Source organism: Panthera uncia, chromosome D1, assembly GCF_023721935.1.
Source record: "Panthera uncia isolate 11264 chromosome D1, Puncia_PCG_1.0, whole genome shotgun sequence".
In the NCBI taxonomy this organism is placed as follows: Eukaryota; Metazoa; Chordata; class Mammalia; order Carnivora; family Felidae; genus Panthera; species Panthera uncia.
Window position 1 is genome coordinate 46,181,404 of NC_064808.1, and position 26,602 is coordinate 46,208,005.

The following is a 26,602-nucleotide window of genomic DNA, read 5'->3' on the forward strand; positions in this document are numbered from 1 at the left end:
ATTAAGACATATTTTGTATGTTATATGTATTATATACTGTATTCTTACAATAAAGTTAGCTAGAAAAACGGAAGTGTTATTAAGAAAATCATAAGGAAGAGAGAATACTTTTACAGTACGATACTATTAAAAAAAATCCACCACTGCTGTTCTGACCCATGTTGTTCAAGAGTTAACTGTAAATGTTTATTGAATTCATTCAACAAATGTTTATTGAGCACCAAATAACCAAGACCCCACTCTCAGAGACTTCACCTCCTAGTGGAATTACAATTGAATGACAATTCCTTTCTGATCTGATTTGTTTTGTGTTCCCTTACAAGCTTCTCTGGTCAGGAATTGGGGGATCCTTGGTCTATGCTGTCCTTGGGAATATCTAGAGCTTAACAACATCCTTTACCATGTAAGGTAGATTGCCAGCTTTTCTCTTCATTTTACCCTCCCTTGGCTGTTCAGGACCTGTCTTCACTAGCCAGGAGACTGGGGTTCTCTCTACCTCCCTGGAGACCCTTCGGGAAATGTGTGCCTAAGAAAAAGCAGGCAGTGTTCTGGAAGTGTTGATTGTTATAGGAGGTCAGAAGTGTATATTAAAATTATTTTGCTTTAGTTCCTACAGTGAGCAAAGAAGTAGCCTATCATTTTTTGTTTCTCTAATTCCTGTCAGACTGCATATAAATTACTTAGGATAGGGGCTGTGTCTTTTGTATGTGTATCTCCAACTCTCAGCATAGGCTCTAATATGTGGTGGGAACTCAAGGTGGGATTGATGGATGGACAGATGAGCAGGTGAATGAGCAGGTGGATGGATGGATGGATGGATGGATGGATAGGTGGATGGATAGGTGGGTGAATGGATGGATGGATGTTTTTGTGAAAGGTTGGGTGGATAATTGGCTGGCTGAATGATTAAATGCCTGAATTGAAGGGAGGAAGAAATGAAGGGAGAAACAGGAGGAAAATGAGGGAGGAGGAAAGGATAGAAGATGATAATGAATGAATGCCTGGCTGGGTGATAGATACACTCTCCACTGAGTATGACTAATAGACATTGCATGTACTTCCACACTCCTGATGTTTTTTGGCATGAGAGTGAAAACAGTGATGAAGAAGGTAGGATAATCTAGTGGTTGTTGATCCTTGGCTTCTAGGAATAGAGTGGACAATGGTAGGAAAGAGTATCCAGGGGCGCCTGGGTGGCTCAGTTGGTTAAGCGGCTGACTTCGGCTCAGGTCATGATTTCACAGTCCGTGAGTTCGAGCCCCGCGTCGGGCTCTGTGCTGACAGCTCAGAGCCTGGAGCCTGTTTCAGATTCTGTGTCTCCCTCTCTCTGACCCTCCCCCGTTCATGCTCTGTCTCTTTCTGTCTCAAAAATAAATAAACGTTAAAAAAAAAAAACATTAAAAAAAAAAGAGTATCCACCAAAGGCAAGCAGGCCCTGGGCACACAGTGGGATCCACAGGGTGGGCACTGAGGAGCTTTAGGGGAGCCAGGATCTGGTACTCAGTTCTTGGCAGGGAGAGCCCAATATCCTGCAGACTTCAGCAGAGGCATTTCTGCTCTCTCCCATGCTGTTAGGACTTGCTGCTAGAATAATAATTTTCTCCCAAGTCCCCAGAGTCCTTTTATCCTATCACAAGAGCACCAATTCCTCTTTGTGGCCAGGGCCCCTCTCTACAGAGACAGTCCGTGTTTGCCCTCCATGTGATGAGAAAGGGACCTAAGGATACAGCCACCACAAGGCCCAACCTCTACTACCATTCTCACCAATATCATCACTATTAATATTGCTTTATCTTGTCTAATCCTTCAAACAAGGCTGGAAAATGGGGATTATTAGCCCACATAATGTTTGAGAATATGAAACTCAGAAAAGTTAAGTAAAGTGCCCAAGGTCATCCAGGTGGGATTTCCACTAGGGCTCCCCAACTGCATTACCCTACACTGGCTTCCAGTTGGGTCCTTCTCTCCCAGACAACCTGCCCAGGGCCCAAGTGCAGGAGCTGAACTCCCCACTCCCACCAGGGCTGGGACTGGGGCTGTTTCTTAGAGCTGCCTACCCAGGCCTAGTCATGTGATGTTGGGGAAGGGAAGATAATATTCCCGTCTATGACACAGGCCTATATTTATCTCTGCATACAAGCAGTTAGGAAACTATTGCGCATTCCTGGGAATTTATGAGTGAAATAAACATTTAAATGTTTCTATAAGGTTTATTTAAGGAGAACAAAATGTGACCTGCTGGCTTATTATAGGGTGAGCTTGTGGGGAGACAGCCTGGGCCTCCATGCTTGGCTGATTTCAGGGAAGGGAAATGGACCCTTGGTGAGACTGGGCCTGTGGAAAGGTAAGGGGGTGCCCCTGCCATCTTTCCTCCAACTACGTGTTCAAATTTGTGCTGGCTGGAGGGCCTCCTGAAGGAAAGTGTTTGTGAAGGCAGGAGCAGCCTGGAAGAATAACAGGAGTGTCAGAGTGTCATGCACACACCGGGAACCACGAGAGGTGAGACCAAAGACCAGGAGAAAAAACTATAAGAGTAGCATGGTGAAGTGGGAAGGCCAACAGGCCTAATATTTAGTCCTTTCCACTATTTGCCAGCTGCACAGCCCTGGACAAGTCCTTTCTTTCACTGGTAAAGTGTGGGCTGATGGGGAAAAAGCAGGGAGAAAGGAAATGCATCCATTGTCTACTCCATGCTCAGGGCCTTCACTTTCCTCTTTATGATTCTATGTCATTAGGAGGCATTACCATCCGCAATTTGTAGATGGATATCCTGAGATTCAGTGGCAGAATTGTTGGGAGGATGAAGTGAGGAAACACACCAGAAGTGTCTGGGATCGGGCCTCGCACTTAGAAGTCCAAGAAAGTGTCACTCCCTTCTACCCACATTTGTTCCTTTGTTGTTCATGTCTGTAACCTTGCAAAGGACATCTCTACATGGTCTCAGAGGCAGATGGTAAGAGAGGGAGTGGTGCCAAGTGAAGGTGGTCTTGGAGGTGGGCTTCTCTGGGAGTCACTGATTACAAGACCACTTGGGCTTTTGTGGTCAGATAGATGCCCAGGGAAGATGCTCTATGGCTCCATGACCAGAAGAGTGAGGCCCTCCTAATTTAACTCCAAATGATTGATCAGACTCAAAACTAAGAACAACAATCTCTTCAAAACCAAACTCCAAAGTAATTGATTCAGCCCCAAAGTTAACAATAACAGAATATAACATCTGACACTTACTGAGCATTTGCTAAGTGCCAGGTGCTTTCCATCTGGAGCTGCAGATTTAGCAAATGAAAATACAGCTATGTCCATACAATTTTGGAACACACTTATACTAAAAAATTATTTGTTGTTTATTCGAAGTTCAAATATAACTGGACATCCTGTATTTTAGCTGGCAATCTTATTTCCATATCAATCTGTTTAATTTTTGTAACTACCCTGTGGGATAGTTATTTGACAGATGAGGTAACCAAAGAACAGAGAGGCGAGGTAACTTGCTCAAGGTCACACAGCTAGTAAGTGAGAACCTGTACTATGGATGAATTACTGTGGTTCCCAAGCTCAAGGCCCTTGAAGTCCTGAAGCCAGTAACTTCACTGGCAAGCTCCATATTTGGACATGCTGCACCACAAGCTTTCTTGAGGGCCTGTCTTATGTTTAGCAGCTCAGGTTGGGAGCAGGGTTGAGTATTCACACTCATCACACACACTACAACCTGGCAGAATTCACTCCAGAGGGTCTCTGGAATCTTCCCACACTTTCCTGGATTCCTGTCTCTTCAGTGACTACTGAACTGAAACAGCCCACAGGAGACTGAATGTTCCCCACAAAAACAGTTTTTCACAGAGCTTGTTCATCCATTCTATGTACTGATTAGGGAAAGAACACTTTGATTTTATTATTGTATATTTTGCACGCACTGAAAAGAGAGAGTGAGGAGCATTCCAGGACATTCCATCAGGGGATTAGAGGATTTCTCCCTGATTGCTTTGTGCCTCCTGGTTTTTAAGCTGCTTTGAATTGCATGTGTTTGTGGTTACATGCCTGGCACTTGCCACCTATGGCTTGTTTCTGCCTTTCTATGAGCATGTCTGCCCCTACCCTCCTCTGACTGAGGGTGCATACAACCCCGTGCATGACAGCCACCTTAGGAGAGCTTTGTTGCAAGTTGTCTTCAGCCAGGAGGCAGAGAAAACTTCCACCAGAAGGCAGCTCCTTAGTGCGTTGCAGACCATTTACCTCGCAGGTCAACAGTAAGGGCATCAGGCCCTGGGCACTACCTGGGGTAGGGGTGAGGGGTGCTTTCACCCACTCCTCATCCCATTGTGCTAACTGAGAAGCACTTCAGAGGTCTGCCTATTTCACTTTTCTCTTCCTGTGCTCTAGCATAGACTGTAGCACATGATAGGCATTCGGTAAGTTTGCTGGAGAGAATAAAGCATAACAATGTGTGGATGTTTATACACTGACTTCTTAGACTAGAAGGCTTTTGAAAACTTCAGCGAGCCAACCATAAAAAGAAAGGCTAGACAATCTGTACAGTAAGTAATTGGATGGAGCTGGAGGAGTAAGTTGAGGAGGGAGGGAAAGAAGAGAGGCTTTTCATGGGGAGTGAAAAGTCAAAGGGCAGAGGAGAGGTGAGGATGGTTAAGCATTATCTCCTTCCATGTCCTTTGAGAGCTGAGAGTGAAGAATGAGGCTCTTTTTGTATTATTTTTGTCTGCTGAATAATTCTTTAAAGCAATCTTTCTCAGAGCCTGGGCCAAATGGATCACAGATTCATTTGGTTTCAGGTCAAATAGTTTAACTTCAGAGTCAAACCATGGATGGTTAGGAGAAACATGCATTTCTCCTTATCTGCTAGGGATGTTTGTATTTATCAAATTGTCTCCCCATTTTTATAGCCTCATGTTTTTATATCTTAGATTTTATTGCTGGTTATTTCAAATTGCTTTGGGAAATAGGTAGTGTGTCAATAAAATAAAATAAATAAATGAATTGTATTCTACTTACTTAGCAGAGTGAAGGTATTAGACTCTTGGAAATGGGTATATATTATAATCCCCGCAGCACTACACAAGGTTTTTTTCAGGATGTAACATGAAGAAAGTAATGTTTGGCTCTCCCACCCCTTTTATGTAGACTTACCTCATCCTCATTAATGTCTGCTGGGAATTCATAAAAGCCCATCCCAAGAGATGGCAGAAACCATATGATATAATGAGCATGAAAATAATATTTTAGCCAAAGTGCATTTCTTCCTGTTCACCAGAGGATTCTTACAAGAAAGAAATTCTCTATATATGAAAATCATGAAAAAGGTAATTTTTAGAGCACAAACTGTTGCAGTTGAAATAAACTCCACCCAGGGAAAGAATTTCAAACATACCATAAGAAAAATCAGCGTTTCAATTGGAATTCCCATGGTAGCAGTCACCCATTGGACTGTATGGAAAGAAATCCCACCAAGACGATGTGGGAGTTACACAAAATGAAATATATTATACAGCTTAGTGCTTAGACTTAACCATATTGTGTTGTATACCTAAAAGTTTTCTAACGGGGTAGATCTTATAAGCATTCTTATCACAACAGCAACAACAATAAAAATAATAAATAAATAAGAAGGCAAAAGGAAGAAATGTTGAGAAGTGATAGATAGACTTATGGCATAAATTGTGATAAGAGTTTCATAAGTGTATACTTATCTCTAAACTCATCAAGGTATATACATAAAATATGGATAGCTTTTCATATGTCAATCATACCTTAATAAAGTGGTTTAAAAAAAAAGGTGTCATGAGTCAAGGAGGCTTTAAGCACAAACCTCCTGTGTTTCAGAAAACCTTGGTTTTCAGGTTAAGAATCATGTGCCACAGGGGCAGTAACTTGGATGCTTTCAGGGCCAGTCAGGGAGTACAAATGATTGAAGCAAGCTACAGAAGCAGACCAACAGTTACTCTGCAGAAATGCAGACCCAAGATGGCTTGGTCTCTTGGTTTTTCAGGAAAAGCAGGAAATCCAGACCTTTATGGGAATTCTTCCAATTATAAATGTTGACAACTAATATAAAAATTTATAAACATTATTTAGCAAATGGCCCTCCAGGTCTCTAATTTGTACCTCAGAGAATAGCTAATTCTTTCATTGAGATCCAAGAAACCACAACAAGAAACCCTGGTAATGACATGAAGAAAAGCCTCTGGAAAAACTTCAGCCCTTCTTTCTGCTCACTGGAGGATCCATCCCCTTTCTGCCCTTTTTACTGGCTCTCCCATTTAGCTTGGCAACTGCCCCTGGTCCTGTCTGCTCCAGTTTCAGCCCATGACCTACCATTTTGATTCCCCTTTTTGACCTCAGCAGCTCTTCTGGATGCTGTTCCACTGTGTGTCATCAGGTCCCACATCATGACCCAAGATCCTCCTGCTTCCTTTCTGGCCCCTTGGAAGGCCCCAGCTTCTCTGCCTCTTGCTGGCCTCCTACCAGGGGACAAAAGGTGGGGAGAACTGAATACAGCCATTGTTCATTTTATGATAATCATGATCAATAGATATTTGTAGACCATATGACACTTATCAAAGTGCATACACATTCATCATTTCATTTTATTCACATAAACTTCTGAGACAGAGCAGGCCTTTAACCATTTTATAGTTATGGGAATTGACAGGGTAACAAGAGGACAAAGCAAGTAACCAGCTCATCACTAGCCCATCAAGCTTATACTATCTATAGAAGGAGCTATTGCTTTTTTTGGGAAACTTCTTGAGCATGTCTTACAAGAGTCTTTGACAGAATTATGGATACCTGTGTTCTCGGAGGGACTGGAGTTCTAGAGTTGTGAGGATAGGTTGGCCAGTCTTGGTTCCAGTAACAAGCAACATACTAACTCCCTGTCACTGTACATTGGCCAAATGGAGAGTAACACAGCTCCAATTTACTGGAAGCTTCTCAAAATTCCTAAGCGGTAGATGGATACTATAATAACAGGGCTTCTTCCATCATCTCAACCAATGTGCATCATGATGATCCATGAATGGATCTGCTGTCAACATTTCTATGTTTTCTCTTTGGGTGGTCAAGTGATTCCCAAACCTGACCTTCAGTGTTCTCCATGTGTGAAACCACAAAAATCAAACTCACTGGAATAACACCCAATGTCCTTCAGAAGCTGGCTCATCCTTTTATTCTATTTCCATTATTTGCCTCTAAATTAGGTTCCTGCATCCAAGTCCAGTGTGTGTGTTTGTGTTGTAGTCTTCCCCCTACAAATAAGCAATTATTTGACACCAGCAGGGTGTCAAGGAATTCAACTAAATTCTGACACTACCTACCTGGAGACAGAATCAGAACCACAGGTAAAGAACTCAGTCCTACAAGACTGCCCTCACTTCAGACACCAATCACAAGTTCAGGTTGTCACCTGTGCTTCTGATAGACTGGTTAGAAATCAGAGGTTCCCATGATCCTCTCCTCAGGTTTGATAATTTGCTAGAGTGACTCACAGAACTCAGGAAAACCCATTTACTCACTAGATTAATGATTTATTACAAAGTATATTAAAGGATACAAATCAACAGTCAGATGAAGAGATACACAAGGTGAGATTCTGAATAAAGGAGCTTCTGTCCTCATGGAGCTTGGGATGTAGCATAGTGGCATGTGGAAATGTTCTGGTTTCCCAACATGGAAACTGTCTGAACCTCCTCCTTTTAGAGGCTTCATTATGTAGGCATGATTGATTAACTCATTGGCCATCGGGGATTGATTCAACCTCTAGCCCCTCTCCCATCCCCAGAAATCAGGGGGCGGGACTGAAAGTTCCCACCCTCTATTCATAGTTGTTTCCCTGGCAACCAACTTCCATGCATAGATGTCTTGCAAAAGTCACCTTCATTAACATAAACTCAGCTGTGGTGAAAAGGGCTTGTTATAAATAAAAGACACCCATTTCACCTTTATGGCTCTGAAGGGAGTTCAGAACTGAGGACAAATATTATAAGATACCAAATATTATAAGAAGAGATTTTTCCATTGCTCTTATTGCTCAGGAAATTCCAAGGGTCTTGGGAGCCGTGAGCTAGAAACTGTGGATGAAGACCAAATATATATGAGAAATATACTTTGGTCATCTGAATGACTATATATATATATTTTTTCTTATAAACCACAATATTGCAGTTCCATTCTTGACTTTTCTATCTTACATACCCCATAATCCACACTCCAGTTACACTGATAAATCCCTAATGCCCAGTTATGTCTTTTACTAATGCTGTTCCCTTTGCCCAAAACCTCTTCCCTACTATCTTTGTCTTACAAGCTCCCATCCATCCCTCAAAACCTAGCTCAAATGTCCTCTCTTCTGGAGAGTCTTCAACTCCCCTGATGAGTTTTCCTTCTTTTCCTTTGAACTTTCACAGAATGTGGTCCACTTCTTTTCAGCTTAAATTTGTTATAAGTATTCATTACTTCTCTGTATCCCTTGCTTGTGAGGTCTTGAGGGTCTTTGTTTTTCAAGCTGTTCCTGGCACATGATGGATAACTAAAGTGTCTTTGTTGAAGGAGAGAGAAAAGTTATATGACAGTAATAAAACTATTTATTGAAAACGCCAGTCATGTGCTAGGTGCTTTTTCAGCATTATTTTTAAAACTTACATCAACCTTGTGAGTTAGATTTTATGATCATGGGGTATAGAGAGGTTAAATAACTTGCTCAAGGACACACAGCTAGTGGATGGTGAGCATAAATTTGAGCACAGGTCTGTATGATTCTTCCAATAGGCAATACTGTTTTCTACTCCTCCTATCTAGCCAAAGTCCCTGCCCAAACTGTCCTTCCATGTGCTCAGAGATTCTGAGTGCTTCCACCTCCTCCAATCCCTGCACCTCTCTCCAGCTGAAGAGGTCTTGGAACACAGGGATCTGGCATTCCCTGGCCTGACTCTGAGACAACTCTCTATCTCGTCCAGTCTTTATGTTTGAAGCCAAGGGAGGGGAGGAGATACAAATGAAAATGGGAAGTGCTGGTTTCACTAAAAATTGTGCGATTTAAGAAGTACAGATAGCACCATATGGAACCCACTTAACAACAAGTAATAATGAGAAAAGGAGAGAAGGCCTCCCCACCAACCTTGCAAAGAGTCAATAAGTATACACTAAGGGCTCAAGAACACAGCTCAGCCCTGGGTCTGTGAGGGCAGCCCCCAGGCAATAGATTCAGGAGGGCCGTTAGCTCCAGAAGGACACAGTCCTCAAAGTGGCAATGGCGACCCACTGCTCTGAAGCTCCAGGAAGCCACACCAACAGTGGGAGGTGGTGTAATGTGACATGCTTAAGAGTGTTGGGAGACAGGTCTTGGCAGGGACTGTGTGGTGTTCACAGAGAGCCCTGGCAGCACACATCAGTAAGGGGGTTGGGGATCAGGGAAGAAGAGAAGGAAAACGATAAGGGTACATATGAGAGGACCCCTAGAGAGATGCCCAGACATAACTGGGAATGATTCTGAGATGGAAATACAGCAACAGTAGGTGGCAAAAGAACCAGAGAGACACTGTGTGTTACTGTTATCTAGTCCTATTTTTATCCCCAGTACACTTAGGTGTGGGAAAGCGCAAGTTGACATGCATCTTTATGGACCTTATTGTATACCCTATAGTGCTTTATTCGATTCACTTATTCACTCACTCAACCAATATTTATTATAGTCCAGATATGGTATTACCATTCACACAACCATCACAGTGTAACCGTATACTGATTTCACTACAGCCTCACCAACCCAGAATGGAATAACTCTCATGTTTACTGTTAGTAGTTTTATTTAATGGTTTTGAAATACCTAAAAAATCTAAGTACTGGCTAATAACTTTTGTCCTAATTTCAGAAATGTGTAATTAGATAAACATTTTTCAAGGTTATACAAATTAAATGTCACAAATTAAATTATCAAAATGTCACAATTATCCCAATATGGGCTCTCAGTGAATATCGGGAATGTGTGGATGCATCCTTCCCCAGTCTGGCTGGCTGCAGCCTAAGGCCTCTGCACCATTCTTTTTCTAGATTCTTAGTGAGGACTAACCAGGGGTGGCTTAGAGGTTCCCAAAACTTGGTGCATGAAAAGTAGAACATGTTAAAGCTCAGTGAATTCTTGCTGGGGAATGAAGGAGAAATGGCGTTTTTACTTTCTTGCTTTCCTTTTTTCCCCCTTGAATAATCCAAATAAACTGCATTCAACCTTTATCAAGATGGTTCTGAGTGTCATAATACTGGAATAAATGCTCTAGCTCCACCTCCTGGGAGCTTCCATCATCCTAAGTCTAACTCCATCTGTGTTTTTGTTCTGAACCACCAGGGCCCTCACACTGCAGAAATATCCTGCAGTCCACCTACCATCATCCTGACTGGGGAGGCCAGTTCACCAGAAGGAGAAACTGATAAAAACCTAGTCAACAGGTACATTCCATGTGCCTAATCTTTGTGCTGTATAGAACAATATTCCCTACAATATGAGGATTAAACAGATAAATAGATAGATCTTCTTCATTGATCATTTTATTGATGAGATACAATCAAGCACTTTTTCCAAATGTGAGAAAGAGCTTGGGATTTTTTCCATTATCTCCCCCACCCCCAAATTATTTTTCTTCTCCTGGATCTGGCTCTTTGCACTTTAAGAAAAGCACAAATCATGCAGGCAGTTTTGTATAATAACTGCCCAGATATTTACAAACAGACCTGAGAGATATGAGTCTTTGACTGGAGAATGCTGCCCCTGGCCAAAGTGTGTCCTGTGTGGAAGATGAACCAAGGACATTGGCTCATATGCACAGGGATGTCACTGCCTCAGTTTGGCACAGCACTAGTACATGCATTGGTTTAACTGGAATAAGATTGTGTAAGTATAGTTTCCAAAAAGCTACAAAGATCATTCTCATACAGATATATAATGAGCATGTGTCAAAGATTTCTTGAACTCATTGACAAGGGAACCATGAGGATAACAAAGCCAGTTCAAAAGAGGATATAAGAGATGGAAATATGTATATAATCAGTGAGGAGGAAAAGAATGCTGGAATAAGATCGCTAAGTTAGACATAAAATAGGTTAATATTCCACAAGACAATGAAACCTTGTTTTTTATCTTTCTTCTCCAGAAATCATCTACATCTCTTCCAGACAATTATTCACATTTTATGAGTTTTCTACAGTTAGATGTTCACTCAGTCTGGGCCCTAATGAACAGTAAATAGTCAAAGTTACATTTCCTTAGGGAAGTGTTTCAAAAACCTTAGCAAGCATCAGAATCACCTAGGGGGCATGTTCAATCAAGATGTCTGGGTCCCACCCCCAGAATTTCTGATCCATTTGGTCTGGGGTGGAACCTGAGAATTTGCATTTCTAACAAGTTCTCAAGCTTAGACAAGCTTGAAAGATGATGCTCTAGGATGACTTTGAAAGAATATACAGGTATCTGTGTGTTTACCAGTTGTGGACAAATTTGCTTAACAAGATGACTCTGTTCTGTCTTTCAGAGCTCACAGTCCCCATAGGAGGCTTTCTCACCGAAACTTGAAGGTTTCCACTGTTTCACTGACTTCTGTGGGTAAGGGCTAGTCCAATTTATCTTATTTCTGTAGAGACAAGGGTCCGGCTGAAGTTGTGTTTGAGCAGGAAGGCTAAGATCTGGCAGCTTAGCCAGGCTCAGCCCCTTCCCCTCTCTTAATTCTCAGGCAGGTCCATAACTATGAGCCCAAGAGGGCAAAGTCAGTCTGCCCCTCTGTGTTTGTGCCCAGAAGAAGTATGATATCTAATTATAATTTATTTGGTAAAAAGACAAGGCCAGGGGGTAAAGAAAAAGATGAGGAAGTCAAAGAGAATACAGCTGGGTGAGGCTCAATTCTGGGGTTCAGGGGGCAGAGGCCTCCACCTCCTGCTAGAAAGGCCCACATCCAGGTAGGTACGTGCCTGAATGCAAGCATGGCTGCCCAACCACCAGTTAATTCTCCAAGTGGTTTCTCAGGGTCTGTTCTGGACCATTGGAACAGAGATGTCATACAGATTTGGTCTCTGCTTTCATGTTTCTCATAGTCTATGAGCAGACTAAGACGTGAACAGATATAATCAAGACACTGTATTTTAAGGCCCTTCACAGAAGTGTTAGGGAAACTAAGGCAAGAAGGGGACCAATTCTGTCTGGGGAGGGGGAAGGCTGGATAGGGATTCCAGATGAAAGAGTATTTGAGTTGTACCTCAGAGAGTTGGACAGACAGACAAGAGGAAGAAAAAGCATTCAAGGTGGAAGAAACAACATGGTGGAGACGCAGGAACCATAACAGAGTAACAGAGTGACTGAATGTTCTGATGTGTGTATTAGGGTCAGGGCTCTTTCAAATGCTGGAAACCTAACTTAAACTCTTACACCAAAAATACATACATACATACATACATACATTCATACATAAAAATAAATAAAAGCCAGGTTTTGTGGTTTCAAGGAGTGCTGAATCCAGGTGCTCAAGTTGGGTCATTAGTAATTGGTTTATCCCATCTCTACAGTTTCATGTGTTTGCTTCTTTTTTGTTTGTTCATTTGTTTTTTTGTTTGTTTGTTTGTTTGTTTGTTTGCAAATGGCTACCAGCAACTCCAGGCTTATGTTGCATCAGTGGAAATAGAGTGCCTCTTCCTGTACACTCAACACAATTCTAAGACTTGCCTCTTCCTGGCCTCCCATGGGCATCCCTGAGTCAATCACTATGGCCAGGGAGATTGAACTCATTGACTGGCCAAGGCTGGGGTGAGGTGGGGGATAGGATTTATCTTCTTCCTAACTAACATAATTGAGACTCAGAGGGGTTTCATACAAAGCAAAATGGGGAACTACAACCAGAAGAAGAGGAAAGGGAGGCTGTAGAGGCACAATGAGAGCTATTCATCACCAAGGGGGATGGGAGGGAGCTTAGGAGAAATATGTGGGATGGGCAAAAGTGCTGGGCCAAGTTTGGCTTTTGCACATGACTAGGGACCATGAGGAATCCTGACGAGGTAAGGCAGGAGGATTGCAAGGTCAGATATGGCTCTTAGGAAAATCACTCTGATAGGCAGTGGAAGATGGGATGAAGGGGAGAGCCTGAAGGTAAAGGACCTAGGAAGTGACTGTTGTAATTGTGCAGGTGAGATCTAAGAAACAAGAATGGAGAGGAGGCACAATTTCCAGAGATATTTATGAGGTAAATGATGATCAGGACTTGATGATCAGTAGATGGGACGTGAAGAGACTGAGGAAAGAGTGTGGAGTGACTTCCATGTTTCTGAGCAGCTGGGGAAAGTGGTGTCATTCACCCAGAGAAGACCTGCTGGAGAAGAGGCAGTTTTGGAGAAGGATGGGGGTAGACAATGTGAGTAGAGGAAAGAAGGGAGGGAAGGTGGCCATGATCTTTGGAGTGTTCCCTTTATCCACACATCTTAAACTCACTAGCTTGTTGAAGAAACAGAGACCTGAAGGATGAACACACTAGGGAAACAGCACAGAGGTGGAGCTCCTGATGGCTTTCCCTAATGGCAGAGTTTAGGACAGTACTGGGAACCTGTTGCAAAGGACTTGCCACAACCACAGACTACAGGCAGCCCTATCTGTCTCCCTAGGCCAGCATTAGGGCCAACGTTTGGCTGGCTGAGTCCACTCTGGACAGCTTCCCTGGGCTGGGGTGTTGGGGGACCAAGGATCCTATGGCTCTTGCCCCATGTTCACCCTCCCACTGCAGACCCTGCAGGGCACATTATTGACCTAGTACATGACCAGCTGCCAGATATCAGCATCTCAGAGGAGGACAAAAAGAAAAACCTGGCGCTGCTGGAAGAAGCCAAGTTGGTGAGTGAACGATTCCTGACTCGCCGCGGGAGGAAGTCCAAGAGCTGCCCCGGAGACTCCCAGTCAGGTAGGATACACAGGTGGCTGCCCTGAGCACGTCCAAGGTGGGGTGGGGGATAGGGAGGTCCAGGCTCCAGTTGTGGGAGCTCTGCTTCCAAGAGGTGGCCTTTGACTTGCCTGCCCCCAGGCCTCTAGACCCTAGGAGGACTGAGTCCTGTGGAAGGAATCTTGTGAGAAGAAGACATCTTACTCTGTTTCAGAAGCTCTAAAAATACTGATCCCACTTTAGTTCAGAAAACTCTGCTTTTCATTTTTTAGGCCTATTGTGTTTTTGTTTCACCAAGAAATGTTAGCCCATTGATACCCATGAATTTAGCATGGGTTTCCCCTCCCTGAATCCTGCATAGAGAGAAATCCCTGTGTGATGCCCGTGTGCACAGGCTCCTGGACCACTCTGCATGGATGGAGTCCTCCTGCGGTAGGAGCCTTATCTGGCAGTCCAGAATCAGTCCCTGTCCCTGACGAAACGATCCTAGTTCCCAGGGATCAGATATACCTGAAAGGATGTCTTTGTTTAGCTGAAGTTGTAAACCTTCACAAATGCTGGCCAGTTTGTGTCTGTTTCCACAGCTGTTGCCTTGAACCTCAGCCCCGGAGCTTCTCCCGCATCCTCTCAAAGCAACTCGCTTACTGTTCCCACGCCGCCTGGTGAGGTCCAGTGCCCCTGGCTTCTCCCTTTGGGTGGCAGCTGAGCCCCTCCCATGGCCTGAGCAGGATGCCTCCTATCTTGCAGGCTTTCTAGTCAGGACCCCTGTTTGGTCTTCTCCTCAGAGGGCTCCCAGCTAGGCCTAGCTGGGCTGGCTCTGAGGAGGTGGATGTACTTTCTATTGGGGTTCTGAGCTCATGTGGGGAGACAGGCCTAGCCCAGGATGAGGCCAGGTAGGAGAGGATGGAGGCAAGGTTGTGGGAAGGAGGCTAAAACTGGTGCTTTCTCTGCTAAGAGAGGACTTGCAGAGAGATCACCTCAGAGCTTATTTAGAAAGGCTTCTATTTGGACCACTCTTTTATTTTTTGGTTTCTTCCCTTTCATTAGGCTGTGTATGGGGCCACACCCTCAAACCAGCTCAGAAAGGGGCATGGTGCCAGGAAGAGCAGCATGCCCTTGTCAGAGTTGTGGGGCAAGCTCAGGCTCCAGCCAGGCAGCCTAGGTTCAGTTCCCAGTGCTGATACTTCCTGGATACATGGCCTTGATTTCCCTCTGCCTCAGTTTCCTCATGTGGTTTTTATGTTGATTAAATGAGGGCTCACCACAGAACCTGACATGTGGGAGACACTCAACAAATGGTGATGTTACTGGCAACCAGGCCTGAGGGAACTGGGGGAGGACATTCTGGGGAAGTAGATGTGTTTTTGCTAAAGAATCAGCTGACAGTCTGGAGTGCTGGACATCACTCACCAGTGTCTGGACCATTCCAGGTTTGGATGCATGCAGTGGCCCAGAGTCTTCTTTGCTTGGAGCACCACCACAGGTAACAGGGGCCCAGTTTGGGGTTTCTATGCCACCTGGTCTCTCTTCTTATCACTTAACCCCTGTAAGACCCTCCATGGTGTATTGAGATGAGGGTTCTGGGAGGGGGAGACATCTATTACCTCTAGAGGCCTCTTTGAGGGTATTTCAAGAGGAGATATGATTTCTTCACATTGCTATCTGACTTGTGTTTACTTTCTCCAGCAGAAGGGGGATGAGGCCGAAGTCTCTTCACCTCATCTTGGCGAGCCTGTGAGTGTGAACTCTGCCCAATCTGCATGATTCGGGTGGGGGATACACTGTTCCAAAAGCCTAGGCTGGCCCTGGGCAGCCTGCAAGTGGGTGTACATGAGTGGAGGGTCAAGACTGGGGAGCTGGAAGGTTCCTCTGCCTATCATGATGGGAATTCTGAAGTGGAGGGGGTTAAGGAGGCAGGATTCAGTGGGGATCACCTCCATGGTGGCCCTGCTTATATCCCTGCACCCTCACTCAGGCCACTAGCCAGAAACCAGGGGGATTACTAGGCCCAGCAGCAGTCAGGCAAGACTGCTGCTTTTTCAGCTCTAGTGAAAATTGCAGTAAAGTTCCAGCCCCTGGGTAGGATTCTTCCTGGGGACAGCCTGGAAAATCTCACCGTTGCTGATGAGCACTAGAAGGATCCCACCCCTGCTCAGAGCAAAGTGCTCAAGGTGGTGTTGAGGGCAGCATAAAATATAATATCATCTAGAACTGGGGCTGGAATAGAGTTCTCTTGGAGAGTTTCAGTACTCACACAAGATAGCCACACAAATACCCCAACATGGACCTCTAGGCTCCTCACAAAGCAGGTTTCCTTCAGGAAATAAAATAAGAATGCAGAAAGATATCACTTTTGCAAGAATCACCTGATTCAATGGTCTTTAACCTCTTTTGGATCATGAAACTTTCTGAGGAAGTATTGAAAGCTGTGGATTCTCTTCCCAGAAAAACATAACACGTACACATAAACACACATATACATTTTCCATAATTCCAGAGGTTACCAAATCTGATGAGAAATTGAGTCCCTAAGAGTTAAAGTCCTTGCCGAGAAGAGTCAGGACTAGAAACCAGAGCCACTGAGTCAAGGCCAAAACTTGTGGCTGCCCCCAAGCTGTCCTCTATTCACTGTCCTCCACAGATCCTAGCCCTTGGGAAGTTCTTGGCAAATTGTGTATGGCAGGTCCCCTTGTCCTGTCTATTTTATAGACCTCAGGCTTGTCTGTGGATCCCTTTTACTGGTTCAGACTTGACTGAGAAGCCCTCCCCTAGCACTTAGTGCACACACAGGCACACATACACACAGGCACCTTAGCAGGTCTGTGGGGGCAGAGGCCTCACAGTGGAAGCGGCCACACCTCTTTCCTCTCTAGCCTGCCTCTATAGTCCTAGCTCTACCTTGTCTCTTTCAGAAGAATGTCTCCAAAGGGCTAGCTGACCGGAAGCAGAATGACCAGAGGAAAGTGTCTCAGGGCAGGCTGACTCCTCGTTCTCCCACAACTGAGAAGTCCAAAGAAATTGCAATTGAACAAAAGGAAAACTGTGATCCCCTCCAGTGCTCTGAGGCCACGCACAAGGGCTCAGCTTCCAGCATAGGCAGTGGTGGGAAAATGGCCTTGAATAGCCCTCAGCCTGGTCCTGCTGAAAATGACCTGGGAAAGGTGCTTCTGAAGACAGCCAGGGAGGGCAACCCTCTGCCTAGAGGTCCAGCCCAGGGTTCTGGAGGGGCAGCTCCCCTGGCCCCCCAGGAAAAAGGTACAGCTGGAGAGCCGACAGGGTCAAAGTTTGGCTCCAAAGCTGAGCTGCGGTCTCCTGCTTCTCGGCCACCCCTATTGAGGGGGGTCTCCTGGGACAGTGGTCCTGAAGAACCTGGCCCCCGGCTGCAGAAAGTGCTTGCCAAGCTGCCTCTGGCAGAGGAAGAGAAGCGTTTTTCGGGCAAAGCTGGCAGCAAGCTGGCCAAGGCACCTGGACTCAAAGACTTTCAGATACAAGTGCAGCCAGTGAGGATGCAGAAACTGACTAAGCTCCGAGAGGTGGGTTCCTGAGGGCCAGCTGGGCAGGGTGTACACTCCAGGTCCTTCCTGAGGTTCAGATCTCTGGGCCAAGCTGGACTTGGGGCAAGGTAGCTCTGGCCTGGACTTGGGCCTTATAGGGCCCTAAACTTCCCTACCCTGATAAATCAGGCCCACTCTATAGCCTCTTCTTCATAAATGCCAGTTTCAGGTGAGTGAGTGTGGGATATAGATGCCACACAAAGCCACATTTTAAGCCACATTTTAAGGCAGTTATATGGAGGGGCACATGGGCCCTCAGGACTGGGCTGTGTTTTCCTCTCCAGCCAGAGCTGGAAGCTCATAAACAGGAAGCCCTTGATGGAGCACCTTGTCATGCCTAGGCCTGGGATAGGCAAGGACGGAATAGCTTTTCCCTTTGCCAGGCCCCCCAGCTTTCCTTCCTGATGCCTGTTAACAAAGGGCCTCAAATCCATCTTCAAGGATAATGATGGCCATGAGGGACTGCTCCCCCTGTGGTGAATTTCTTCCAATGTCTGTGACGTCCCCAACTTTCACTGGCCACCAAACTAGGCACAGTAGTCTCTCATGGGGCTGTCACCCTGTGCAGGGGGATATTGGGAGTGTCCAGCGATGTAGGGGACAGAAACAGGGTGTGGGGGCAAGAAGAGGTTAAGGGCCAACCCAGGCCTCAGGTCAAGGCAACTGGGATTCCACGGGGTGGGACCTGGCACCCTCATGGCCGGAACTGGACAAGGCTCTCCTGGCTCCCCTGCAGAATGGGTGTGAGATGGGGAAGGAAAAGAGGTATCTGATAGTGGTCAAGCACAAGAGAGGAGGTTTCTGTGCTAGCAGGGACACGTTGTAACATGTCCTATTCAGAAACCTTCATTGCTATTCAGAAACTTTCCACAAGGCTCTGAATTGAATGCTCTGGGGAGCTGCTAAGGAAACAGGTAAAGGGCCCTGGCCAATTACTTTCATTTGGGCTATGAGCACCCTCTGCTGGCCCCTTCCCTTCCTTCTTTACGCAGGGGCTAAACCACTCAAGTGGCCCCTGCTATACGTGAGACTGAAGATCCCTTTGTAAGCACAATAAGGGGCGAGGAAATCTGTCAGACATTGGAAGTGCTGGTCTGGTGCTGATTGACTTGGAGCAGGTGTGAGCCTACCTGTGCCATATACATGTGGTTGGCATCCCCATCTCTCCTGGACTTTGACTGCTGTGGCCCCAGGCAGTATAGTGGGGTGGCAATTCTCAGGCCTCATTTGTCTGGAGAGTTTAACAACTCAAGGGATGCCATAACAGGCCACTGGGGAACTGGGAGAGAAGTTGTAATTCCTGGGAGTGGGCATTCACTGCCCTAAACAGCAGGGCTAGAGGCTCTAGCCAGCTCAAAGCACAGTCATGAGCTCAAGAAAGATCATTTCCAGCGGGAGCTTCATACACATCTAGGGGACAATCCTGTCCCCAGAGTCCTGGGATCTGCTTCTGTTTGTTGTATAGCTCTCAGCCACAGTGTGGCTGGAGCATTTGCCCAGAGGCCCACAGGCTTATTTAAAAGTCAGACCATGTCAAGGACAATTCTTAACTCAAGGAATGTGGTGCTAATGGTGGGTTTTCAGGCACCTTTATGGGCTGGGAGAGGAGCAGTCTTCCAGGTGCCTTTCATATGTCACCACTTTATGACTGTCCAACCACCTTTGAGGCTGCCCTTACTACCTCCCACATGAAGCTGAGTGAACACAGGCCCAAAGACAGAACCGAGAGATGAGTTCAGCCTGATGTTATCATCCAAAATGTTGTTTTCTTCTTTTCTTAAAAAGGAGCACATCCTGATGAGAAATCAGAACTTAGTGGGGCTCAAGCTTCCAGACCTTAGCGAAGCAGCTGAGCAGGAAAAAGGTAGGTGTGGTCAGGGCAGATGCTCTTCTCAGGCCAGTGCTGGATTCATTTTCACCAGATCAAAGAAGGTGAATGTGTAAATACTAGACTTCCTGTCAGGGCCTTTGTCCCATTGGCAAGTGTGGGCCAAACAGAGAGCAGGCCCTCAGTAAATATTTGCAGATAAATGAATGAATCAGATTATGTTTCCTGCCTACTCAGGAAACTTCTAAACTTGTCTCCTTCCAACCAACCCCCTGCTTCCGGACCCCGCCAGTCCTCTCTGAGCCTTGTTAGCACTTAGTGGGCCTGGAAGGGTGACCCAGGCCTGAACTTTTGACACTTCCTTTTCCTCTCACACCCAGGAAGCTACCCAAATAGAACGGTTCCTCTTTTCAAGACATCAGAGTCATCTCTTGCTTTCTAATTTACTGTCACCATAAAGTACAGACCCCAACCCTTTCCTCCCTGGCCCTTCAAGTCCCCACCTACCTACTCTGCCAGACTCATTTTCAGAAAATAAGACTTTGGGTCTCTTGCCTCCCTCCCTTCCCCCTTTCTCCTGGCTCACCTCTTCTATGGGTTTTGCTACCTGTGGTTAGTCTCAGCACAGAAGCTTTCTGCCTAAGGATTGTTGTGTGAGCATGTCCAGGGTGCCACAACCATGTTGGAGGCCCTGATCTGAAATATAGTTAACTAACACCAACCTATTCAACATTAACAAGATTCTCAGAAGTAAAATTTCCAACAATTTTTTAAAGTACTATATTAAAAAAATTAACCATCTGTAGAGGAAATCTCTGGAAAAGTATACTTTTCTACTTTTAGTTTTTAATTTGCTTATTAAAGAAGATTCAAAACACTAGGAAAAGATTCAAAACCCCATAAATTCTGAAAAAAGCAATTTTTATTCTTTCCAGTATTTACAATTTTTTCACAATTGGTTTGATTGTGTAGATATAATTGCCTATTTCTACTTTTAAAACTTATTTCATAACCAATTCCATATATTTTGGCTTGTCCTTTTATTTATCATTTGATGGGTGTATTATTGGGTATTTCAGATGTTTATAGTTCTTTTAACTATGATTAACCACCCTACTTTAAACAACTTGGTACCTGTAGTTTTTTCTTTCTTCCTTCAAGTTACTCTCTTGGGATAAATTCTCAGGCTTGAGATTCATTGGGTCAAAGCATAGAAACATTTGCATTTACTAAATTGCTTCCAATGTGGAATGCTACCTGCAAAGACTGAGTGAGGACTCTTCCTCCTAAGAACTACCAGCAATTGACTTTGCTTTGCTTTTATTCCTTATGCGCCAGAATTTGGTAAGAACCAGATACTCAATAAATGCCACTTTGCTATCACTTCAATTAATTTGCCAGCAAGCAAGTTCATATTTAAACATTTTAAATATTTATTTACTCTGTTTTTTCTTATTGGGTAGGTTAGCTTTTCATCTCTTTATCCAAGTGTCCATTTGGGCCTTAGGTTTTTTGTTGGTTTGTTTCTTTTTTGTTGGTAATATATGTAAACTTTATAGATATTAACCTTTCATTGACTATATTTTTTTTCTTGTAATTGATTTCTAGTTTCATACCATTATTATTGGAAAATATGCTTGATATAATTTCAGTCTTCTTAAATTTGAGACTCGTTTTGTGCTCTAACATATGATCTATCCTGGAGAATGCTCTATGTGCACACGAGGAGAATATATATTCTATTGCTTTTGAGTGGACTGTTCTGTGTATATCTGTTAGGTCCAACTGGTCTAACGTGTCATGTAAGGCCAATGTTTCCTTATTGATTTTCAGAAAATAAGACTTTTTTAGATTGATCATCTAACCATTGATGAAAGCGACGGTATTAAAGTCCCTTACTATTATTGAAGTGCTGAAAATTTCTCCCTTTAGGTCTGCTAATATTTGTCTTATGTTGGGTGCATAAATATTTACAAATCTTACATCTTCTTGTCGGATTTGTATTTTTCTCAATACTTTTTCATTCTAACATTTTTCATTTAACGAGTTTTGTTATTGCAGAGAAATTATAAAGTTCTCATAATCATCTTTGCCTGTCTTTTCCTTTGAGAAGTCTTCCATTATTTAAATCATTATAAAAAATTATTTCTCCTTGGGGCGCCTGGGTGGCTCAGTCGGTTGAGCGTCCGACTTCAGCTCAGGTCATGATCTTGTGGTCTGTGAGTTCAAGCCCCGTGTCGGGCTCTGTGCTGACAGCTCAGAGCCTGGAGCCTGTTTCAGATTCTGTGTCTCCCTCTCTCTCTGCCCCTCCCCCGCTCATACTCTGTCTCTCTCTCTCTGTTGAAAATAAATAAACATAAAAATTTTTAAAAATTATTTCTTCTTAATTGGGATAGCAAATCCATTTTCTAATAGTTTACAGTTTGATCTATTTTTTGCTAATACCTGTGAAACTTATTTTAAGATATTAGGTATTTGGAGATTTAAGATCCTATTACCTCAATAATATTTTGATAGTATGTATATTTCTTGTTGTTTTGTGGCTTAGACCATCATATACTATATTCTTTGTGTATATATATACCAAATACTAGTGCTGGGCCCTTGATTCTGTTTTATTCTGATCAGTACTGTACCATTTTACTTACTGCTGCCATATAATATGTTCTAGTATGTAGTGAGGTTACTTTTCTCTCATTGATCTTCTTTCTCAGAATATTCATTATATTCTAGATATAAAGATTCAGTGTGAAATAATGGAAAGAACAACTGGACAAAAAGTCAGGAGATCTGAGTTAATGTCCCACTCCAGGAACCAGCTGATGGGTCTTTAAATATGTTCTTCTGGGGCGCCTGAGTGGCTCAGTCGGTTAAGTGTCCAACTTCAGCTCAGGTCATGATCTCACAGTCCATAGTTCGAGCCCTGCATCAGGTTCTATGCTGACAGCTCAGAGCCTGGAGCCTGCTTTGGATTCTGTGTCTCCCTCTCTCTGCCCCTCCCCTGCTCATGCTCTGTCTCTGTCTCAAAAATAAATAAAAATATTTTTAAAAATTTAAAAAAAACAAATATGTTCTTCAACCTCTGTTCCCTCTTGGACTAGAGAGGACCTCAGAAGGCTCTTAACTTTAATCTGAGATTCAAGGATTACAAGTCTTTTCTAGTTTTGCCTATACCTATTTCTTACCTACCTTACCTCTTCTTACCTACCTATTTCTCTAAGTGAAATTTATACCATTTTATACCTACCTACCTATTTCTTTAAGTGAAATTTATGCCATTTTATACAAGATTTTAATTGTGATTGCTCTAATGCTACACATTGGATTCAGAAGAACTGTCCTAGTTTTGTTTGTTTTTACAGTTTATAGACTTTTAAATTACTTACTTTGAAAACATTTACTTCTCACTCAAATATATGGTTTGTCCCTCTATTGAGTATTCCTTTATTTTTCCTCTAAAAGATTTGATGTTCTTGTACAGGTCTCCCATTTCTCTTATTGGGACACATTCTATGTGATTTATAATTTTGCTTGTTTATGAAGAAGACTCTTTTCTTCATTATATTTTCCTAGCTGATAATTAGTGGCATAAATGAATGCTGCTTGCTACTATACATGTTCCTTGTATATTAACAAATGGTAGAGGGGTTACTACAGTGACTAACTGGCACAATTACTATAACTAGGGTAATTATTACATCTCAGGTACTAGGCTAGGCATTTGATAATATTGTCCTGATCACTTGCAGGTCATTTCAAGCCAAAGATGTGAGGCTGACTGTTGGCTAGTTCCCAGGCTGCATGCTGGGAATGCAGAGGTGAAAAAGGCTCAGGCCCTGCTGTCCACAAGAGGGCCTTTTCCTGGCTGTCATTATTAATCCCCTCAGCTACCTCAACAACCTCCTATCCCTTCGACATTCCTGACCTCCTCACCCAGCTCAATCCACTGTCCACACTCAGCCAGAGGAATCTCTAAAATGCAAATCCAGTCTAGCATCTTCAGAGGCCTTCATTATGCTCTTAGAATGAGCACTGGAATCCTTAGTAGGATCTACAAGGACCAGTGTCATTAACCCTGCTCCTCTCCCCCACATCTTTGAGGGCCACTCTCCTTTTCACTCTCAACGTCTTGGACTTTCTTCAGCAACTCATTCCCCCTTCTTCTTAGGCTTGGCACAGGCTGTGTCCCCTCTACCTGGAATGTTCTTCCTCTCACCTTCTTTGCCTAATAAACTCCCATTCTTTAGATTTAGATTCTTAGATTTCTGCTCAAATGTCACTTTTCTAGAGAAGACTTTTCCAGCACCCCCAGATCCTTCTCTCTTATAAAACCTACCATAGTATGAAATGTAGTGTTTTAGTATTTCTCTAATTAATCTCTGTCCCACTAGGTAACAAGCTCCCAGAGAACAGTGACCTGTCTGTTTTGCTCAGCATTATATCCCTAGCTACAAGCCCATTGCCTGGAACACAGTAAGCACTCAATAAATGTTGAAAAAATGAATGAGCCTACTCTCACCTTCCAGGAGAGGAAATGCAAAGATAGACAATGTAACTATAATACATTGTGTTAAGATTTCAACAACACAAAGTATCTAGGAACACAGAGGAAGAAGCAGCCAACTTAGTAGGGGTAAGTGAGTCAGGGTTGGATTCCAGGAGGAGCAGCTTTGAGCTGAGGAAAAGAGGGGCCTCCCAGGCAGAGGGAACAGCAGGAGCAAAGGCACACAGGCATTTTCTAGTGCTTGGTATGTTCTGGGAACAGAAGGAATCGCATGTGAACCAAATGTGGGTCAGGTGTCCTAGTGAGATGGGCAGCAAGGGTGGAGGGTGAGGGCTTTAAGGGACAATTAATGAGTTTAAACTTTATTCAGGACCCCAGAGAAACCTGCAGATAAGGAAGCATCAGGATCAAAGTTGAGCTTGAGAATAATTCTTCTAGACAGATTGTGAAAGCTGGCTTGAAATGGGAGAGACTGAAGGCAGGGAGACTGGTAAGAGGGTATGGAAACAGTGTGGTGAGAGGTGACAAGACTGTAGACTGAGATGGACAGGAGGGAACATGGGAGGGACAGGTTTGAGAGCTATTTGGAGGTCAGTGTGGCAGGACTGGTGAGGATGGGCAAAGGGGGAGACCAGAAAGACCACCAGGTATGTGTCTGCATGGCCAAGGGGGTGATGATGTCATTAATCAGGATGGGAGCGCAGGAGGAAGAGCTCACTTGAGGAGGAAGACAGCAAGTTTGGATTCGGATGTGCCCATGAAGAGCAATTTGGATGCCACAGTCTGACAGACCTAGTTTTGCATCCCAGTTCTACCACTAATTAGCTGGAACACTAGGGAATCTACTTAACTTAGTTGAGCCTGAGTTTCCTAGGTTGCAGTTTCCCCAGAAAATTAGCTTAGCAATATTTATTTTGCAAGGCTGTTATAAGGAATGAATGAGAAAGTACATCTAATGCAAGCTGATGTTTGATTAATTGTGGCTGTTGAAATCATTTTCATTATCCTGATCCAAGTGGCAACGTCTAGGAGGTGGTTGGATCTCTGGACCTGGAGGTTGAGAGAGATGTGGGAAGTCGCTCTAAGACCTCCCCTCCCCCCAGTCTGAGCTCAGAGCTGTCAGATCTCAGTCAGAGAAAAGGCCAACCTGAGAAGATCAATCTGAGGAAAGTTTATCCCCAACCAGTAGCTTTGGCCCTTTGGGAATCTTCCTGGGTCTCAGAGCATCTTTAATCAGAAGCCTTTTCTAAGGCCTGGAGATTGCCAGAAACAAATGCTTTCACTGGAATGAGCTAATATAGGCAGATATTTTAAAAATAATTTTACTGCTAAAATACCCCCTGTCCATTATCAAAATATTCAACTAATAGTGAAAAATATAAAGAGAATAAAAATAGTTTTTACTAAGTGCCCTCTTCCCCCAAAATGAGGAAGGAAGAAAGATGGTGGAAGATTATGCTAGATTGCTAGATGTACTTATTTTAGATAAAAAGTTTGAAAATTTAATTGAACTTGAATTAAAGTGGAGTGAAACCATAGGACTTGCTGAATTTTGGTAATTTCTTCCTCCAGAAAATAGAGATTAGTTTTTAAAAGTTTAAAATACACGTTACGAAATGCATCAAGAGCTTGGAGTCATTGAGGTACTTCTCTCACATTACGTGTTTCAAAATGGGATTATTGATTTCCTGAAGGGAAAGAAGAAAGTGACAGCACTACTTCCCACCTTCATATTTCTTCCTATCTTTCCATCTCCACGTGATAAATTATTATTTTTATACTGTCAAGGTTGTAACAATTACTTGCATTCTGTAACCATAATTTCCATAGTTGTTTAGTCCTAAACTTACATGTAAAAGGATTTAATGCTTACCATCAATCCCTTTACTATGGCTCGCCATTCCCAAGCTTATGATTTGTTTTATGTCTTGTTTAGCTGGATTTTATTGTCAATATTTTTCCTAGCAGGGCTCAGAAATGCTGTTTTCTGAATTCTAGCATGTTTGAAACTGTTGTCTTTATTCTTGAAGGACAGCTTGGATGGTTTTAAATTCTGGGTCATTCTTTCCTTCAGAACTTTGTAGATGCTACACTGTGTTTAATGTTGTTGAGAAGTCTGAGGTCAGCTAATTTCTAGTACCCCTCAACCTCCACCTATCTCTGTAGATGGCTTACTCTTTCTGTGAGGGTAGCTGGAGAAGCACTTCTTCATCCGTATACATATTTTTCCCCTTTACATGGCATGTTCTTTCAATCTGCAAGTTCAGCTTTTCCTTCAATTGAGGAAATTTTTTCTTATATCTTTGAATATGTCCTTTGTTCCTTTTGTTTTGTTCACTAGTTCAGAGACATCTCTGTAAATTTCTCAACAATATCTCAACTACAGGTCCACTATTTCATCTCTAAATACTTCATTCTTTCTTTCTTTGTGTTCCTTGTATTCATCTCAATCTCCCCCACCCTCCTTACTAATTCAGTTTGAGGCCGTATCTGTTTAATTCCTTCATATTTCCAGCATATTGATTAGTTCTATATTTTTATAATTCTCCTTAGTTCTGTTATTTTAGTCTTTGATTTATTTCTTCAAATTGTAATCTTCCGTCTTTGGGTGATCCTCTTATCTCACTTTTGATTTCCTATTTTCATTTTTCTTCAGGTTCTAACTTCTCCTGAGTCAAAGAATTTTTCACAAAAATGCATTTTTGATGTGTTTCTTAACTCTATGCTTCCACAGGAGACATCTGTCTCCTTCCTACATGTTTTCTGTCTTCTTTCCTTTATACCTTCCTCTCTTCTTTCCTTC

At 43.4% G+C, this 26,602-nt stretch overlaps 1 protein-coding gene and 1 long non-coding RNA gene across 11 annotated transcripts in view; one reads left to right on the forward strand and one right to left on the reverse strand.

Moving 5' to 3' along the window:
* Positions 1-26,602, reverse strand: part of LOC125936206 (uncharacterized) — a 197,238-nt gene that overhangs the window by 85,771 nt on the left and 84,865 nt on the right. For both annotated transcript variants that reach the window (XR_007461961.1, XR_007461960.1), the window contains one exon: positions 6,328-6,473. This is a non-coding gene — a long non-coding RNA (uncharacterized LOC125936206). The remainder of the gene's footprint in view (positions 1-6,327; positions 6,474-26,602) is intronic.
* The window catches only part of IRAG1 (inositol 1,4,5-triphosphate receptor associated 1), a 75,522-nt gene that overhangs the window by 7,138 nt on the left and 41,782 nt on the right, over positions 1-26,602 (forward strand). For 3 of the 9 annotated variants that reach the window (XM_049650032.1, XM_049650058.1, XM_049650076.1), the window contains exons 2-9: positions 10,352-10,452; positions 11,532-11,602; positions 13,761-13,934; positions 14,498-14,575; positions 15,344-15,396; positions 15,600-15,647; positions 16,826-17,446; positions 19,253-19,331. In XM_049650032.1, coding sequence (XP_049505989.1) covers positions 10,352-10,452; positions 11,532-11,602; positions 13,761-13,934; positions 14,498-14,575; positions 15,344-15,396; positions 15,600-15,647; positions 16,826-17,446; positions 19,253-19,331 — 1,225 coding nt within the window. The remainder of the gene's footprint in view (positions 1-10,351; positions 10,453-11,531; positions 11,603-13,760; positions 13,935-14,497; positions 14,576-15,343; positions 15,397-15,599; positions 15,648-16,825; positions 17,447-19,252; positions 19,332-26,602) is intronic. The other 6 variants (XM_049650039.1, XM_049650049.1, XM_049650067.1 and 3 more) reach the window with 6 other exon arrangements.